This window comes from Schistocerca nitens, chromosome 1 (genome assembly GCF_023898315.1).
Source record: "Schistocerca nitens isolate TAMUIC-IGC-003100 chromosome 1, iqSchNite1.1, whole genome shotgun sequence".
Classification (NCBI taxonomy): Eukaryota; Metazoa; Arthropoda; class Insecta; order Orthoptera; family Acrididae; genus Schistocerca; species Schistocerca nitens.
Genome location: NC_064614.1, coordinates 1,216,135,773 through 1,216,152,592, shown reverse-complemented (window position 1 = coordinate 1,216,152,592; position 16,820 = coordinate 1,216,135,773). Strand labels below are relative to the sequence as shown.

The 16,820-nt window shown below is 42.6% G+C and overlaps 2 protein-coding genes across 3 annotated transcripts in view; one reads left to right on the top strand and one right to left on the bottom strand.

Moving 5' to 3' along the window:
* Positions 1-16,820, top strand: part of LOC126201295 (uncharacterized) — a 63,444-nt gene that overhangs the window by 26,656 nt on the left and 19,968 nt on the right. Inside the window, exon 2 of the mRNA XM_049936774.1 lies at positions 15,551-15,616. Coding sequence (XP_049792731.1) covers positions 15,551-15,616 — 66 coding nt within the window. The remainder of the gene's footprint in view (positions 1-15,550; positions 15,617-16,820) is intronic.
* On the bottom strand, positions 2,441-4,675 carry LOC126201268 (uncharacterized). 2 transcript variants are annotated; one of them, XM_049936773.1, is made up of 2 exons: positions 3,147-4,675; positions 2,441-3,070 (listed from the first exon to the last, which is right to left on the bottom strand). In XM_049936773.1, the coding sequence occupies exons 1-2, from the start codon at positions 4,054-4,056 to the stop codon at positions 3,063-3,065; spliced, it is 918 nt and encodes a 305-aa protein (XP_049792730.1). In that variant the 5' UTR covers positions 4,057-4,675; the 3' UTR covers positions 2,441-3,062. The 2 variants fall into 2 exon arrangements, with proteins under 2 accessions (XP_049792730.1, XP_049792729.1); XM_049936772.1 differs by having other exon boundaries at positions 2,441-2,955.

Here is a 16,820-nt window from a genome sequence, read left to right as displayed (position 1 = left end):
TTGCTTCTATCGCATCAGTCTACCCTGGAGAAATTATCATATGGAAACACGATGACGACCACATCCACCTCGTCCATGATTGCACGTACTCCTCTAGACGATGTAGATGCCGATTTAGGGTTGACCCATTTATTGCCACCAGAATTAAGAAATGTCCACGACGAAGGAGAGCAATCACAGCCATGTCCGACCTCGACTGGTTCAATATACTCATATATTTCTTCTTGCAAAAAAGGCCAAGTCGGGGACAAGTTTGGATTAGAGGAACCCATAAGAGAGTGCCTGGTGAGTTTGAAATTGTACAATGGGTCAGTTTCATCGAGGGATCCCTCTCAGTATTGGAAAGGGAAAACCCTCGAATTAATGATCAGTTGCAACAAGAACTCACCAGAGATGGCTCACGTAAATGGCCTCATACAAAGCGCAAGCCAATCTCTGACTACCAAAGGTGCAACCCTGAAACGACGGCAAAAAAGGTACTTTCCATATTAATGTCATACAATTGTATACCACCAGAAAATTTAGTGAATGTAATACCATCAGGTCATCCATATTTTATTAATTTGATTGACCCAAAATTCAAACGGTTTTTGGATATGGGTTTAGAACTATGTAAAAAAACCATAAATGATTTGGATTTACATGGAATAGAGAATTTATTGTGTTCTGGTTCCGAAGATAATATTTTTTATTCTCATTCCACAAATGTTTGGGATTACTATTATACTCTTCAGGATTCTCTTGCTTGGCTAAATAAACTTTTATTGTTTCAATGTGCAGATGATACTGACGAGGTTACAAAATTTTTAACAAATCTTGTATCTTGGTTTAATAAAAAAGGATTGTATCAATGGCAAGAAAGTGTATATGTACCAAATAAAAAATTAAACACATTATGTATTGTTGGTCCACCAAATAGTGGCAAAAATTGGTTTTTTGATTGTATAATTTCACTTGGTTTAAATGTTGGCCACATTGGACGTTGTAATAATAAAACAAATCAGTTTGCATTGCAAGATGCTGTTAATAGACGTGTCATTGTTGGTAATGAAATTTCATTAGAGGAGGGTGCAATTGAGGATTTTAAAAAAGTATGTGAAGGAATTGCTTGTAATATCAGAGTAAAGTACAAAGGAGACGCTATATTAAGACGTACTCCATTACTGTTAATTTCAAATTCACAACCAGTTATTTGTTCTCACCCAGATTTTAAAGATATTCGTGTACGTACAATTAGGTGGAAAAAGTTTGATGAGTTAAAAAATGCTTGTAAAAAGCCGTATCCTCTGGCTTTCTTTCAATTACTTCAAATGTATAATATTGATTATTAAATAAAAGAGAGGAATTTGTACAATGTATATTTTATTAACAATTATTACAACAAATACAAATAAAGTATAATTGTTACATTTCAAATTACATTTGTTTAATTTCATATTGACCCTTATAAACAGATGATTCCTCATTCCTTTTTACATTAGACATATAAATCATATCAGAAACTTGAACATTTGATACAGTTGCTCTAGGGTAATGTGTCTCTAGACCATCTGCATAAACTGAACATTCTGCAATAACTTCAAACAACATTTGAGTATCAGTATATTTTGTAACATCACTATTTAAACTACTTGTGCTTAAAGCATATGTAGGATTAATGCCTACATGTAGGCTCGGTTGAACATTTGTATCATGAAGTCTAATATTGTACCCTGCAGAAGCAATATCAGCTTTTTCTATTAAATTATCATATCCTGATACTTCTGCATTTGTGATGGGAGTAACTGCTCCTACTAACTGTTCTTCCATTCTTGCTGGTTCAAAGGGGGTTAAAGAAAAACTATCACATGACATAAAAGGATTACAGTGCTTATCAGCATTCATATTATACCTTTGAATTACATTTTGAGCAGTAGTTGTAATAGGAAACATATCAACATTAGCCACTTTTGGAATTTTCAGAAAACCTAATGTTGGTGTATATGTATAGTCAACAATAACACTTCCTGTTCGTGCATCTGCATCTACTTCAGAAACACAAGACTGTACACATTTCCAACCCCAATTATGTAAACCCTTATCTTTTGAGCTAGAAACACACGCATAATAATATTTTAAATTAACTGGTTGTCCAAATTGATGTGCAGGCACTTTTGTAAGAAAGTCTGCTTCATCATTTCTATAACCATACCATGACTTCCAAATGGAATCAAACTTTCGTTTATGATCTATGGAAGTAGTTTCCATAGGTGCATTTGCAGTAAATGCTGTAGGCTTTACATTAATACCAGGTATTTTCAAATTAATACCTACACTTGTAATCATATTCTTATTTTGATTTAATGTTGCAAGTTCTGTATCACTTGAATTCGTCGGAAAAGCAATTCTAGGATTACGTGCAATTACTTTTACAGAACAATGAACAATTCTACTATCATCAGGTAATAAATCGAATTCAGAAGGCGTCATATACAAAAATGGCCGATCAACGGGAATTTCTGCTAAAGGAGTAATCATACATACTGCTTTTTCATGTTCAATCACTTTGTATGCTAATCCGTATGTGAAAAATCTATGAACTTTGCGATATCTTGTAATGTTACCGGTATCTAATATAGAAGGAGCAGGTAATGGATCAACACGGGTATTAGGAGAATCACCCAGTACATTAGCAGATGGTGCTGCAGTGCCTGTTAACGTTTTTTTTTTTCTTAGATCCACCAGATTGACCTGCTGCAGCCTGTCGTTTACCTGAATCTACCTGCATTGGCGAACTCATACCTTCGTCACTGTCAGAGTATGGTACTAAACGTTGTGGTTCAGAATGTTGTTGTGGTTCTTCTGGTCCTTCTTCGTCTTCGTCTTCTTCGCTATGTGATACTTCTTCGTCAACGTGATGTTCGTCTACAGAACTTGTTCCAGAGGCTGAACCAGATGTTGATGGGCGGTCGTGATCTATAGGCAAACCACGGCGAACACGAGACATTAGCCATTGTTCATAGGCATACCGTTTCTGGCCTTCATGCATAAACTCCCAATTAGACCGTTCCCACGGTGGAATTTCATAATTCTGAAGGCAAGAAACGTTACAATTAAAAAATGTAACCAAAAAATTATTATAAACAACAAAAATTAAATTTACATACCTGTTTTTTCGGCATTCGGTTGTTGCGGGTACAAAGCTTTTCCGATACGTTGTTCAACAGCTGTCTTCAATTTCAGTCCGTACTTTCCCACAAATGAATGCCAATTTCGTGTATGACTCCAGTCAATTGCAAAATCAATTATAGCTTTTGCATCCAATCGTTGAACTCTTTGTCTAAATTCTTCTTCTGTAAATGGTCGTTCCCTTGCTTCCTTTAGCAAATTATCGTATCCAACGTCGTGCTCTTTAGCAATGGCATCTGCTCCACTGCGCGGTGCGTCTATATTTATAGGATTTCCAGGTCCTACGTAATCACTACCAGGTAAAGTATATCCTTTCGTCTGTACACGTTCAACTAGTTTTTTAACGCCGTAAGCAGCACCTGCGGCGGCAGCAGTCGTCGCGCCAGCCGCTATCGCTATCTGCCCTGAAGTCGTAACACCAGCTGTGCTAATTGCGGCCCCGTCCGTGACACTCTGAGATAACAAGGGCACTGTTTCGCTAGCGGTTGCTGTATCTGCACTCGGGTGGCCTCGGCCACGATTTCGTGGTCTATTTGGGCGGCGCCGCCGCACTCCCAGATTACTTTCTTCTGGCCTTGTTTCTGGCACACGTTCAAATTCAACTGTTTCGCCACTCGTATCCAAATCGTCGTATGCTGGATTTTCTCCATACCGTATACGATTAGCAGCATCTTCTCTTTGCACTGTTCGAATATCATTACTGCTACGTGAACGATTAACATTTGTTAATGGAATTCTTTCCGCCATTTCAATGTCTTCCTCTGGTCCCGGATATAAAACACCTCCGTCGTATTGTATAGAGCCATGGTTGCCCGTACTTAAATACTGATTTACCCAAGACATTTTGCTGACTAAAATAAATAAATAATTGCCGCCTTTTATATACATTACGTTATTGAACAGCACGTGTTGGGCTGTCACTCATAAAAGACAAGTTTACACGCGCCAACCTTTTGCTGGCGTGGGTGCTTGCTCAGATAATTGTCCTAAAAGGACAAATTATCTCGGCGGGACAGTGACGCCGCCATCGCGACCTTGGGACCCGGGGGGCCCCTTTTTTTTATCAGTTGCTGACCCTCATGAATCGAAACATGACTGCGTCGCGTCGTTTCATGAAACGCACCCTGTCTTCTTTGGCACTGGAATATTACATTCTTCTTTGAAATCTGAAGGTTTTTCACTAGAATAGGTTTGTCATTGCTGGCTCTCCAAATCATCTCAGTAGCTCTTAGGGAATGCTGTCTATTCTGGGGGTTACGTTTTGACTGTGGTCTTTCAGTGCCCCATAAAATTCTTCCTACAGTGCTAGATCCTCCATATAATATTAATCTACTTCCTCGTCTCTTTCTATACCATTGTTTTCAAATTTGTTTTGCTCGTATAGAGCCTCTCTATTCCTTCCACCTTTCAGTATATCTTCTTTGCTAAGAAGGCCTATCGGATTGCCATCTTAGGTCTTAACATTCATAAATGTTCTTCTTTTCTCCAAATGCCTCTTTAATTTTCCTGTAGGTGGTATCCATCTTTGCCCTAGTCAAGCATGCTTTTACAGCCTCTTGTTTATTATGTAGCCATTCCTGCTTTGCAAGCCCCCCCCCCCCCCCCCAAGTGTATAATAGGCCCGAGGTATTCCTGCCTGTCGTAAGAGGTGACTAAAAGTAGTCTCACACTTTTCGGCCCTGTGAGTTCATGTCCCATTCTATGGTTTGACCTGCCACTTCCAAAATTCTACAGAAGTGGGCCATATGGGGAAGGACGCCTTACGTGGTGCATGAGTGCCCTTGGATTCGATCTCCTGAATCTCTTGTCATGGCTTTACATCTCCACCTGCAATTCAACTATTTGGGTGAGGACACTTTCCGGGGTATGTTACCTTCTTCCGTTGTCTCCTGTCCTCTTTCACCCCCATGACAATATTGGATTTCTCCGCACCTAATATCCAACATGGTAGCCAGTCTGTTCTGGTGGCGCTGTCATGTACCCATTTCGTGGTAGCCCCCTGACAACACAGGGCTCGCTCTTCTGATGCCTGAGCTGTAAACTCCTCATGTATGTCAAGGAGTAGATGCCCGTCTTCCTGTGGCATCTGGGCTACTGGCAACAGCCATCATGCCAGTTTGTCTTTGCTGTGGCTGGGTGGTGCCCATGGGGAGAGCCCCTGATTGGGGTGGGTGGCAACAGGGCGGATGACCTGCAATGAAGCAGACTAAGTCATCTCTTGCTGGTGACCGTACGACACCAGCCGTCTCTAAGAAGGCAAGATAGAATACAATGCCGGCAGGTATAACCCTAAATTGTTTCCCTCCCTCGCTACACCATTTGAGGAACGTAGAGCTAGAGAATGGAGAGAGCCATATCCACCTCGGTTTTTAGTCTGTAGCAGAACCGATGGGGACTCTTTTCCTCCGATGAAGCCTCAATTTTCCGTTGAACATCTTGAGGATAAGTTTGGAGAAGTGACAGCTTTGTCCAAGATGCGAAACGGCGCAGTCTTGATTCAGACAGCCTAATCCCGATCGTTACTCGCCTGTGACAAGCTGGGTGATATTCCTATTTCCGTCACTCCCCATAAAAGTCTCAACGTGGTCCATGGGATTATTTTCCATTGTGACCTCTTGCAGTCTGACGATGAGCTCCAGGACAACTTAGAACAGCAGGGTGTTTCTTTTCATCCGGCGTGTTTACAGGGGACCCAAAGACAACAGGGCTGCTACCAGTGCCTTCATCTTGGGCTTTGAGGGTGATTCATTGCCAGAAAAGGACAAGGTGATGGTATACAGCTGAGACGTTAAACCATACATCCCTCCTCCTATGCGGTGCTTCAAGTGCTGGAAGTTTGGGCACATGTCTTCCTGCTGCACTTGCAGTGCCACATGTTGAGACTGTGGACATCCACTGCACCAGATACTCTGTGTGTGCCACATCCCACTTGCATCAACTGTGGAAAGCACCACTCCCCCCTGCTCGCCAGACTGCCCAGTACTCCAAAAGGAGCAGAAAATTATGGAGTACAAGACCCTGGACTTCGACTTATTCGAAAGATTACACCCCATTCAGTTGATGTCGACATACACTGCAGCTACATCACCATCACTGTCCCAAGTGCTAGTGGTTCCTCACTCTGTGCCAAGAACAGTGGGCCCTCCGGGCCACCAGAATACATCCGCCCCCTTGGTGGTAGGGGGCAAATCTTCCTCCTTTGCTCCCAAAGCACCTAATTCAGGAGCAAGGCCCTCCCAAATGCAGGAGACATCGGTCCCCTCCCACCCGCTGGAGAAGCAACAGCCTCCTCTGGCTCCTCTTTTGCGGAAGGGGTCCCTTGAGGTACTCTGTTCCAAGGTCTCCACTAATGCCACGGCAGACACTCACCAGTGGCTCTAGGAGCCAAAAACTGCTGGACGATGAGCTTCACGGTTTTCCTCCATGCCTGGAGTTGCTTCGGAGAAATTTTCCCAGCACGCCCCTAAAGAGAAGCGAGAGAGCAAGCAAACTAAGAAGTAATCTGCTAAGAAACAGGACCCTCTGGTGGCCCCAACGCCACCACTCCCTATCAATTCTGCATCTGAGGATGCAGCGGAGATCTTAGCATCCCGTACAGACCCGGATCTCACTGATGCCTCATTCACCATGGAAATGGCTACAAATACTCAATCAGAGGCAGCAGGTGACCCTGAGGCATAACTTGCCTCGTTGCGCACTTCATGCCTTCCCAGCCTCACCATAACACCATTCTCCAGTGAAATTGTGGCAGTTTTATCCACCACCTGGCTGAGCTACGGCAACTGTCAAGCTTTATACCTGCTTTCTGCATTGTCCTCCAGGAAACCTGGTTCTCGTTACTGCGGACCCCTGGCCTCAGCAGCTATAAGGGATATTACAGTAGTGACTATAATAGAGTGTCAGGTGGAGTTTGCATCTATGTCCTGAACTCAGTATGCAGTATGCACTGAACCCTTTTTGAAGCTGTGGCTGTCAGGATAAGGACGACACAGGAAATAACTGTCTGCAATGTATATCTTCCTCCAGATGGTGCAGTACCCCTGAATGCATTGGCTGCACTGATTGATCAACTCCCTAAACCTTTCTACTTTTGGGAGATTTTAACCCTCATAACCCCTTGTGGGGTAGCACAGTTCTTACTGGCCGAGGCTGAGATGTCGAAAATTTACTGTCAAACTCGACCTCTGCCTCTTAAATAATGGGGCCGCCATACATTTCAGTGTGGCACATGGCACATATTCAGCCATTGATCTCTTGGTTTGCAGCCCTGGCCTTCTCCCATCTATCCACTGGAGAGCACATGACGACCTGTGTGGTAGTGACCACTTCCCCATCTTCCTGTCATTGCCCTGGCGTCAGGCCCACGGATGCCTGCTCAGATGGGCTTTAAACAAGGTGGACTGGGAAACTTTCACCTCTGATATCACCATTGAATCTCCCCCCACACGGTAACATCGTTGTGGTGGGAGGTAACTGCAATGATCGTTTCTATGGCGGAAAACGCGATCCCTCGTTCTTTAGGGTGCCCCCAGTGAAAGACAGTCCCTTGGTGGTCACCGGAAGTTGCTGAGGCAATTAAGAAGCGTTGGCGAGCTCTACAGCAGCATAAGCAGCACCCTTCCCTGGAGCACCTCATTGCGTTTAAACAGCTCCGTGCCCGCATTCGCCAGCTTATCAAAAGGCGGAAACAGGAGTGTTGAGACAGCTACGTCTCGACCATTGGTACCATATGTCACCTTCCCAAGTCTGGGCAGAGATGAAATGAGTTTCTGGGTACCAGACCCCAGCAGATGTGCTATCTACTGATGCAAACACGATTACCGAGCACTTTGCTCGAGCCTCTGCGTTGGAGAATTATCCCCCCAGCCTTTTGCACTCTCAAACGGCAGATGGAAGGGAACATCCTCTCATTCACTACATGCCACAGTGAACCCTATAACGCCCCATGCACTATCGTTCCAGTGCTCTGGACCCTGGAGTCATGTGGTTATGGCTCTGTGCCAGGGTGGCTTCTGCCTGGGTCACTCTACCACTGATAGTCTTGTGTCCCTCGAGTCTGCCATCCAAACAGCCTTTTCCAGACCTTGTTGCCATCTTTTTTTTATGTACAAAAAGTGTATGACACCACCTGGCGACATCAGATTGCAATAAATAGTATGTCGAGTGTAGTTCTAGAAAGATCTGCTATCATGGATATTATTAAATGGTTTAAAGCCAACTCACTGACATTAAACTTCAAAAAGACTCACTATATGCAATTCAGAACCTGTAAGAGGTTTCCACCCAGCATAAGCATAAAGTATGAAGAAGAGCAGATAGAAGAGGTTGACAGTCTTAAATTCCTGGGATTACAACTTGATAATAAATTCAGTTGGGAGGAGCACACCACAGAACTGCAGAAACGCCTTAACAAATCTTTATTTGCAATTCGAGTGTTAGCAGACATAGGCGACATAAAAATGAAAAAGCTTGCATAATTTGCCTACTTTCATTCCATAATGTCATATGGTATAATATTTTGGGGTAACTCTTCAAGTCAAACAAAAGTTTTCAGATTCCAAAGGCATGTAATACGTATTACTTGCGGAGTAAATTCACGGACGTCCTGTAGAAACCTCTTTGAAGAGTATTTGGGTATACTAACTACTGCCTCTCAGTATATTTACTCCTTAATGAAATTTGTCCTAAATAATACAGGGTGATTCAAAAAGAATACCACAACTTTAGGAATTTAAAACTCTGCAACGACAAAAGGCAGAGCTAAGCACTATCTGTCGGCGAATTAAGGGAGCTATGAAGTTTCATTTAGTTGTACATTTGTTCGCTTGAGGCGCTGTTGACTAGGCGTCAGCGTCAGTTGATGCTAAGATGGCGACCGCTCAACAGAAAGCTTTTTGTGTTATTGAGTACGGCAGAAGTGAATCGACGACAGTTGTTCAGCGTGCATTTCGAACGAAGTATGGTGTTAAACCACCTGATAGGTGGTGTGTTAAACGTTGGTATAAACAGTTTACAGAGAATGGGTGTTTGTGCAAAGGGAAAAGTTCTGGACGGCCGAGAACGAGTGATGAAAATGTAGCACACATCCAGCAAGCATTTGTTCGCAGCCCAGGAAAATCGACTCGCAGAGCTAGCAGAGAGCTGCAAATTCCACAATCAACTGTATGGAGAGTCCTACGAAAAAGGTTAGTTATGAAACCTTATCGTCTGAGTACCTGAACGTCAACTACCCGAGGCGATGGATCGGCCGCCAGGCAGCCCGTGACAGAGCACTTCATCATTGGCCTCCAAGAAGCCCTGATCTTACCCCCTGCGATTTTTTCTTATGGGGGTATGTTAAGGATATGGTGTTTCGGCCACCTCTCCCAGCCACCATTGATGATTTGAAACGAGAAATAACAGCAGCTATCCAAACTGTTACGCCTGATATGCTACAGAGAGTGTGGAACGAGTTGGAGTATCGGGTTGATATTGCTCGAGTGTCTGGAGGGGGCCATATTGAACATCTCTGAACTTGTTTTTGAGTGAAAAAAAAACCTTTTTAAATACTCTTTGTAATGATGTATAACAGAAGGTTATATTATGTTTCTTTCATTAAATACACATTTTTAAAGTTGTGGTATTCTTTTTGAATCACCCTGTATATCTCTTTTTCCAACAAACAGCTCAGTTCATACATACAATACCAGGAACAAAAAATGATTTGCACAAGGACTTAAAAGCACTTACTTTAGTTCAAAAAGGGGTCCACTACTCAGGAACACTCATCTTCAATAATTTGCTAGCAAACATAAAAAATTTAGTTACAAATAAAGATCAGTTTAAAAGGAGCCTGAAAGACTTACTAGTGGCCAACTCCTCCTACTCCATTGACGAATTTTTTTAATAGAAACAAATGATGTATTGTATATATTCATACTTTTAGTATTGTTATTTCATCTTTAAAAAAATAAAAAACAAAAAATTGACGTATTCCACATCCACGAGGATCTCCTCAGCACGGACCTATGGAACAAAAAAATAATCTAATCTAATCTATCCTTGCCACATTATACGAGTGGGGTATCCAAGGCCTGCTCCTGATTTTTATCCAGAATTTCCTGTCACTTTGTACTTTATCCATGTCCAAGTTGGTGCCTTGCCATGCTTATCCAGGAGAATGGGGTCCCACAGGGCTCTATATTGAGTGTATTTCTATTTTTAGTGGCCATTAATGGTCTAGCAGCAGCTGTAGGGCTGTCCGCCTCACCCTCTCTGTATGCAGACGACTTCTGCGTTTCTTACTGTGCCACCAATACTGGTGTTGCTGAGCACGGCGCCTACAGGGAGCCATCCACTAGGTCCAATCATGGGCTCTAGCCCACAGCTTCCAGTTTTCAGCCGCTAAGTCGTGTGTTGTGCACTTCTGTCGCCATCGTACCGTTGATCCGCAACCAGAACTTTACCTTACTGATGATCCCCTCACTGTACTGGAGACGTATGGATTTTTAGGACTGGTTATAGACACCCGATTAACTTGGCTTCCTCACCTTCAGCTTAAGCGGAAGTGCTGGCAGCACCTCAATGCCTGAGCACTGCCTGAGCAACACCAACTGGGGTGCAGATCACTTTAAGCTGCTGCAGCTATACAGAGCCCTTGTTCAATCCTGCCTTGATTATGGGAGTCTGGTTTATGGTTCAATGGTGCCCTCAGCATTGCATTTACTCGACCCAGTGCACCACTGTGGCGTTTGACTAGTGACAGGATCTTTTAGGATGAGTCCAGTGACCAGCTTCCTTGCGGAGACTGGAGAGTTCTTCCATTGCAGGTCAGGTGTGCACAATTGCTCACCAGTTACTTTGCACACTACGGTTCCCGTGCGCATCTAAATTACTGTCCCCTTTTCCCACCCACAGCGGTTCATGTCCCGCATTGGCGGCCCAGGTCATGGCTTCCAATTGCAGTTCGCGTAAATTCCTTCTATGTGAACTGGAGTCCTTGCCTTTACCACCTATACTCAAGGTCCAATTGTGTACACCTCTATGGTGTACACCAAGCCTGAGGCTTCACCTGGAACTTGCACATGGCGCAAAGGACTCAGTTCACCCCACGGCTCTCCGTTGTTGTTTCATCTCAATTCTTCACATGTACCAAGGCCATGAAGTGATGACTTGATGGCTGATGGTCATGTCGGCTACGTGTATGTCCAAGGAGGACATATTGAACACCATTCCTTGCCTGATGGCTGCAATGTTTTCACTGCAGAGCTGGTGGCTATATCCCATGCTCTTGAGCACATCCGTTCATGCCCTGGGGATTCGTTTCTTCCGTGTACTCTCCTTGAGTAGCCTACATGCTATCGACCAGTGCTACCCTCATCATCCTTTGGTTGCGACCATCCAGGAGTCCATCTATACCCTGGAACAGTCCAGTCGTTCAGTGGTGTTTGCGTGGACCCCAGGACATGTCGAAATCCGAGGCAACGAACTTGCAGACAGGCTGGCCAAACAGGCTACACGGAAACCTCTTATGGAGATCGGCATTCCAATGTCTGACCTGTGTTCGTTTTTACATGCCCAGGTTTTTCAGCTTTGGGAGACGGAATGGCATAGTCTCAGTACGCACAACAAGCTGCGTGCCATTAAGGAGACTACGATTGTGTGGCAGTCCTCCATGCAGGCCTCTCACAGGGAATCTGTGGTTCTCCATCGGCTACACATTGGCCATGCTTGGGTGACTGCCGGCTACCTCCTGTGCTGTGAAGACCCGCCTCAGTGTCGATGCGGTGCCCGGTTGACAGTGGCCCATATTCTGTTGCACTGCCCCACTTTGACTGCCCTGTGCGATGAAATCTTCGCTTACTGGACTCATTGCTGCTAATTTTATCCGACAACGCCTCATCGGCTGATTTAGTTTTACCTTTTATTCGTGAGGGTGGGTTTTATCATTTGATCTAAATTTTAGTGCATGTCCTTTGTCCCTCTGTGTCCTCCACCCTAGTGCTTTTTGGGTGAAGGTTTTAATGCATTGCAGAGTGGGGGCTTCTTTTTGTTCTCATGGTCAGCCAGCTGTGGTAATCTGTTTTGTCATTTTAATCTCTTCTACCTGTTTCTTGCGTTTCTTCTCCCTTTTTGCACTTAAGTGTTTGTTGCCCTTCTGTCGTTCTTGTGGTTTTTTCTTTCTCTCCATTTTGTGTTGTCAGTCTTGCTTGTTTTATTCTCATCCTTGTGACATTGTTTTATTCGGAACAAGGGCTGATGACCTAACTGGTCTCTCCCCCCCCCCCCCCCCCCCCCACCTCCACCCCCTTTAAACCCACCAATCAGCCACCCTGCTCTGCCATTTCTCATTTTCTGTCAATCTCGTTTTTTAGATGCCTGTACTCCCTTCTGCATTCTTATACTTTCCCTTTTGTCAATTAGATTCAATATCTCATGCTTTATGCAAGTATATCTACTAAGCTTTGTCTTTTTAATAATTTCTGATGTCACTGAGGAACCACAGTGACTGTAATTAATATTTAAACACAAAAGACAGTGTTGATACCGTTGAATTATTTATTTTTAACTCTTTCTTTGTCTTTTTGATATTTTGATCGCCACTGCTTTCACTATTTCTTCTTTTAAGGGCTTCAACTGATTTATGCTCTAATTTATTCATCTCCTCTGATTTAGACAATTGTTGCCTAATGCTTCCCCTGAAAATCTCCAATTTTGAAAATTTATACAGGTCCCATCTCCTGAATTTCCTACCTTTCTGCAATATCTTCAGCTTTAATCTACAGTTCATAACCAATAAATTATAGTCAAAGGCTATGTCTGCCCCTGGAAATGGTTTTCATTTTAAACCTGGTATAGAAACCTCTGTCTTACCACTATATAATCTATCCAAAACCTTCAGGTGTCTCCAGGTTTCATCTTTTTTAACTATCTGAATAATTTCTTTTACAAATGGCTCTAAGCACTATGGGACATTCTTTCAATCTCTTTACCCAGCTAGTCAGCATATATGCTTGTACTACTGTTGTGGTTGTTCGTTTGATTTCATATCTGTACAAATTGTTACACCCAGGTATTTATATGAGTTGACAGATTACAACTGATACTCATGATGCAGTCATAGGATATTACTATTTTGCATTTTGTGTTATACACAATTTTACATTCATGAATATTTAAAAAAAGTTGCCAGTTTTTGCATAAGTTTCAAATGATATGAAGATCTGAGTGACAATTTGCGCAACTTTTGCAGGCAATATGCCCTTATACATAACTGCGTCATCTGAGGTAAGTCTGAGTTTACTCATAATATTGTCTGTGATGTCTTTAATATACAACATGAACAACAAAGGTCCCAACACACCTTCCTAGAGCAAATCTGAATTTACTTCTACTTCTGTCTAGCCAAGGTAACATGCTGCTACCTGCCTATCTAGAGATCCTCCTCAATCCAGTCACATATTTGCTTTAGTACCCCATATAATCATACTTTGGTTAATAAATGTGGGTGTGGTGTGCAGTCAAATGCTTTTTGGAAGTTAAGAGATACTACATCCACCTGATTCCCATTATCCATGGCTTTCAGGATGACAGGAGGTAAATGCTTTGAATTTGTCTATGAGATATGACATAGCCAGTTCTTTATTGAGGCAATGAATATGTAAATCTCCCTATTTGTTTAAGCTGCATTTGTACTTTTGGTAATCATTGTTGCTCCAACTGCCTCATGATCACTGATACCAGTTTCAACATGGACAAAGATGTTAGGTCTGTTGCCACTGGGTCTAATATATTATCATCATGAGTAGGTTTAAAAACTACCTGTCCCAAGTAGTTTTCAGAGAAGGGATTTAGTAATGTCTTGCAGGATGTCTCGTCATTCTCACCACTATAATCATCCCAATGACGATGTTTAAAGTCTCCTCTGATGATGACATACATACTAGCAAACTGAAATTTTTTCTAAAGTTTTCACTTATACCTGGGTGTGAGTCTGGTGGTGAATAGAAAGATCCAATAACAAGTTTATGCCCACCCTTGAAAATTAGTCTTGTGCAAACAATCTTGCATGAAGCTTCAATTTCTTCTCAGTGGATCTGAATTCCTTGTGTACTGTGACAAATACAGTACCTCCCTTTGCCATTAGCTTGTCCTTTTGATATACACTTAGATTTACCCCAGAAATGTCATTGCTGTCTTTCTGTGGTTTTAGCCACATTTCTGCGCCTAATAATATACGAGCTCCACTGCTTTTTAGACTGCTTCACGTTATGCAACTTTGTTGCCAATGCTTTGGCATTTGATCACTAGGATATTAATAATTTCATCACTAGGGCCATTTCTATGGTTCTTAAACTAGTACTTTGGAGTATCCTACAGTTATCATTATGTGGATTGGGCTGAGAGTTACTGAAACTAAAAAGGCTTTGCATACACTTCACACACAGCCAGCAACCCCAATAGCAGTCTCTGATGTGTAGTGCACCCTTGACCCATTTAGGGGGTCCTACAATTGTTAACCCTATGGCATATGTCCAGTTATTCACACCTTAGCTTGTTACTGAGTCTTCTACTCAGCCCAGAACCAAAGGGCCCTTATCAGTTCTGGGCAAAATTTTGTGGATTGTGAGAGTTGTTGAAACTCCTTGAGCAACGCTGGCCTTTTCAACTGTCTCTGCCAGTCAGTGGAATGATCCAAGTACGTTCTTGGACCCCAGATAACAGGCATCATTTATTTCAAAATGCGCTGCAACCAGCAGTTGACTACATCTTGTTCCCTCAATGGCTGTTGGAACAGCCTCTTCTCATTGTTGAATAAGACCTCCAGATATTCTCACAGAGAGCACAAGGTGAGCCTTCCCAGCTCTTACTGTCATTTCCCTAAGATGTATCATCATTCACTGTGCATTTGAACTGCCCATGGTTAACATACCCCACCCTCCTGTACTTGCTTCCTCATGACACGAGACTCAGCAGTGATCAGACTGGCTCAGTTTTAGGAAGATAAACTTCAAACTTGTTGGTTAAGGGGATGAGGTTATACCCTGAGTTCTTCCTGTACACTTGCGTTCTGTGTACAAGATCCCTAGACCTACGACTGATTGCCACTCACCGTCAAGTGGCCAAACATGACAGATGCTGTACTGTTTACTTCTTGCAGAGGATACAATATCCATTGCAGACGATATTATTTGATATCTATGATACATGACCCTCTGTGATTTGCTCAATACACCCATTCGAAGCACATTCCAATTGTTTGACAGCAGTCAGGGGAATTTCCAGCTCTTTCTGAATATGTCAGAGAACAGCATAAAGCTGCTGCATTTTACTAGTGCAATGTTTATCTGAACACTAAACAAATAATTGTCAATTAGCCTCACTAGTATTGTTTTAATTTCAGGATCTGTTATGTGACAAGGATCGCAAGTTTCCCTTAAGATCTGAAGCTGCAGCACACAAGAAAGTGGTAAGTGTTTATAACGAGAGAAAAAATTGGAATAAAATTTCCATTTCCCTTGGTGTTTCTAACATTTGTCAACGTTATGCTCAGTAAGATGTCCAGAAAGACATTACAAGTGTCAGTCATAGTCAGAACAGTGTTTTGTGTAGATGTGAGTGCATTATGTTTGAGTTAAGTGAATTTCATTGTGGGCAAATTGTGGGTGGTCGTATGGTAGGTGCTTCCATAACCAAAGTAGCTGAAGTTTGAAGAGGCACTGTGTTGAAGATTCTTACCACATACAGGGCAAGTGGAAAATCATCATCCATTAAGTCAAACACAGACAAAAGTGTGTGGTGAGTGTTCATGAACGACGGTCACTGAAGAGGATTATGATGAAAAATACAAAGCCGGCAGCTGGAAAAGTCATTGCAGAACTGAACAGCAGGCTTGTGAATCCTGTCAGCACCAAAATAGCATGAAATGAGCTCCTTAAGCAGGGAATTGCAGGTCAAGCTGGCATTCCAAAATCACTAACCATGAATGCATATTCAGGCTATGGAGCAATGGAAGAAAATAATTTGATCAGATGAGCCTAGTTTCACACTGTTTCCAATTTTTGGCCGAGTTTACATCCCAAGAGTGAAACATTCTGAGGATTCAGTGATGATTTATGCAGTCACATCGTGGCATTCAATGAGACCCATGGTTTCTCTGCAAAGCCATGTTACTGCGAATGATTATGTGACTGTTTTTGCTGAGCAGGTACATCCCATTGTACAATATTTGTTCCCCTATGGTGATTCTGTGTTCCAAGATGAAAGGTCCCCTGTTCACACAACTCGCATCATCCAGGACTGGTTTAGTGAGCCCATGGATGAATTCACGCATCTGCCTTGCCACCGGATCTCAATATTATTGAGTCATTATGGTCTGCTTTGGAGAGAAGCGTGAGTGATTGCTATCAACCTCGATCACCATTACTTGAACTTGTCCCTATTTTGGAGTTAAATTGGTATACAACTCCTTTCAAAACCACACACAGCCTGTATGTATCCATTCCAAGACAGTTGGAAGCTGTTCAGAATTTCAGAGGGTTTCGTACACTGTATTAGGCATTGTAATGTGTTACGTTTCCATATTTTTATCCATGCCCTGTTCATGGTTACATAATAAAGTTTTGTATTTATTCTTTGCATACCATCACACTCTTTCACAGCTACTTAAAACA

Bases quoted from the DNA above. Each gene is read 5' to 3' on its own strand.
- LOC126201268 (XM_049936772.1), bottom strand. From the start codon at position 4,056: ATGTATATAAAAGGCGGCAATTATTTATTTATTTTAGTCAGCAAAATG. The intron at 2,956-3,146 runs GTATGTAAATTT...GTTTGCCTATAG, and splicing joins ACCGAATGCCGAAAAAACAG to ATCACGACCGCCCATCAACA.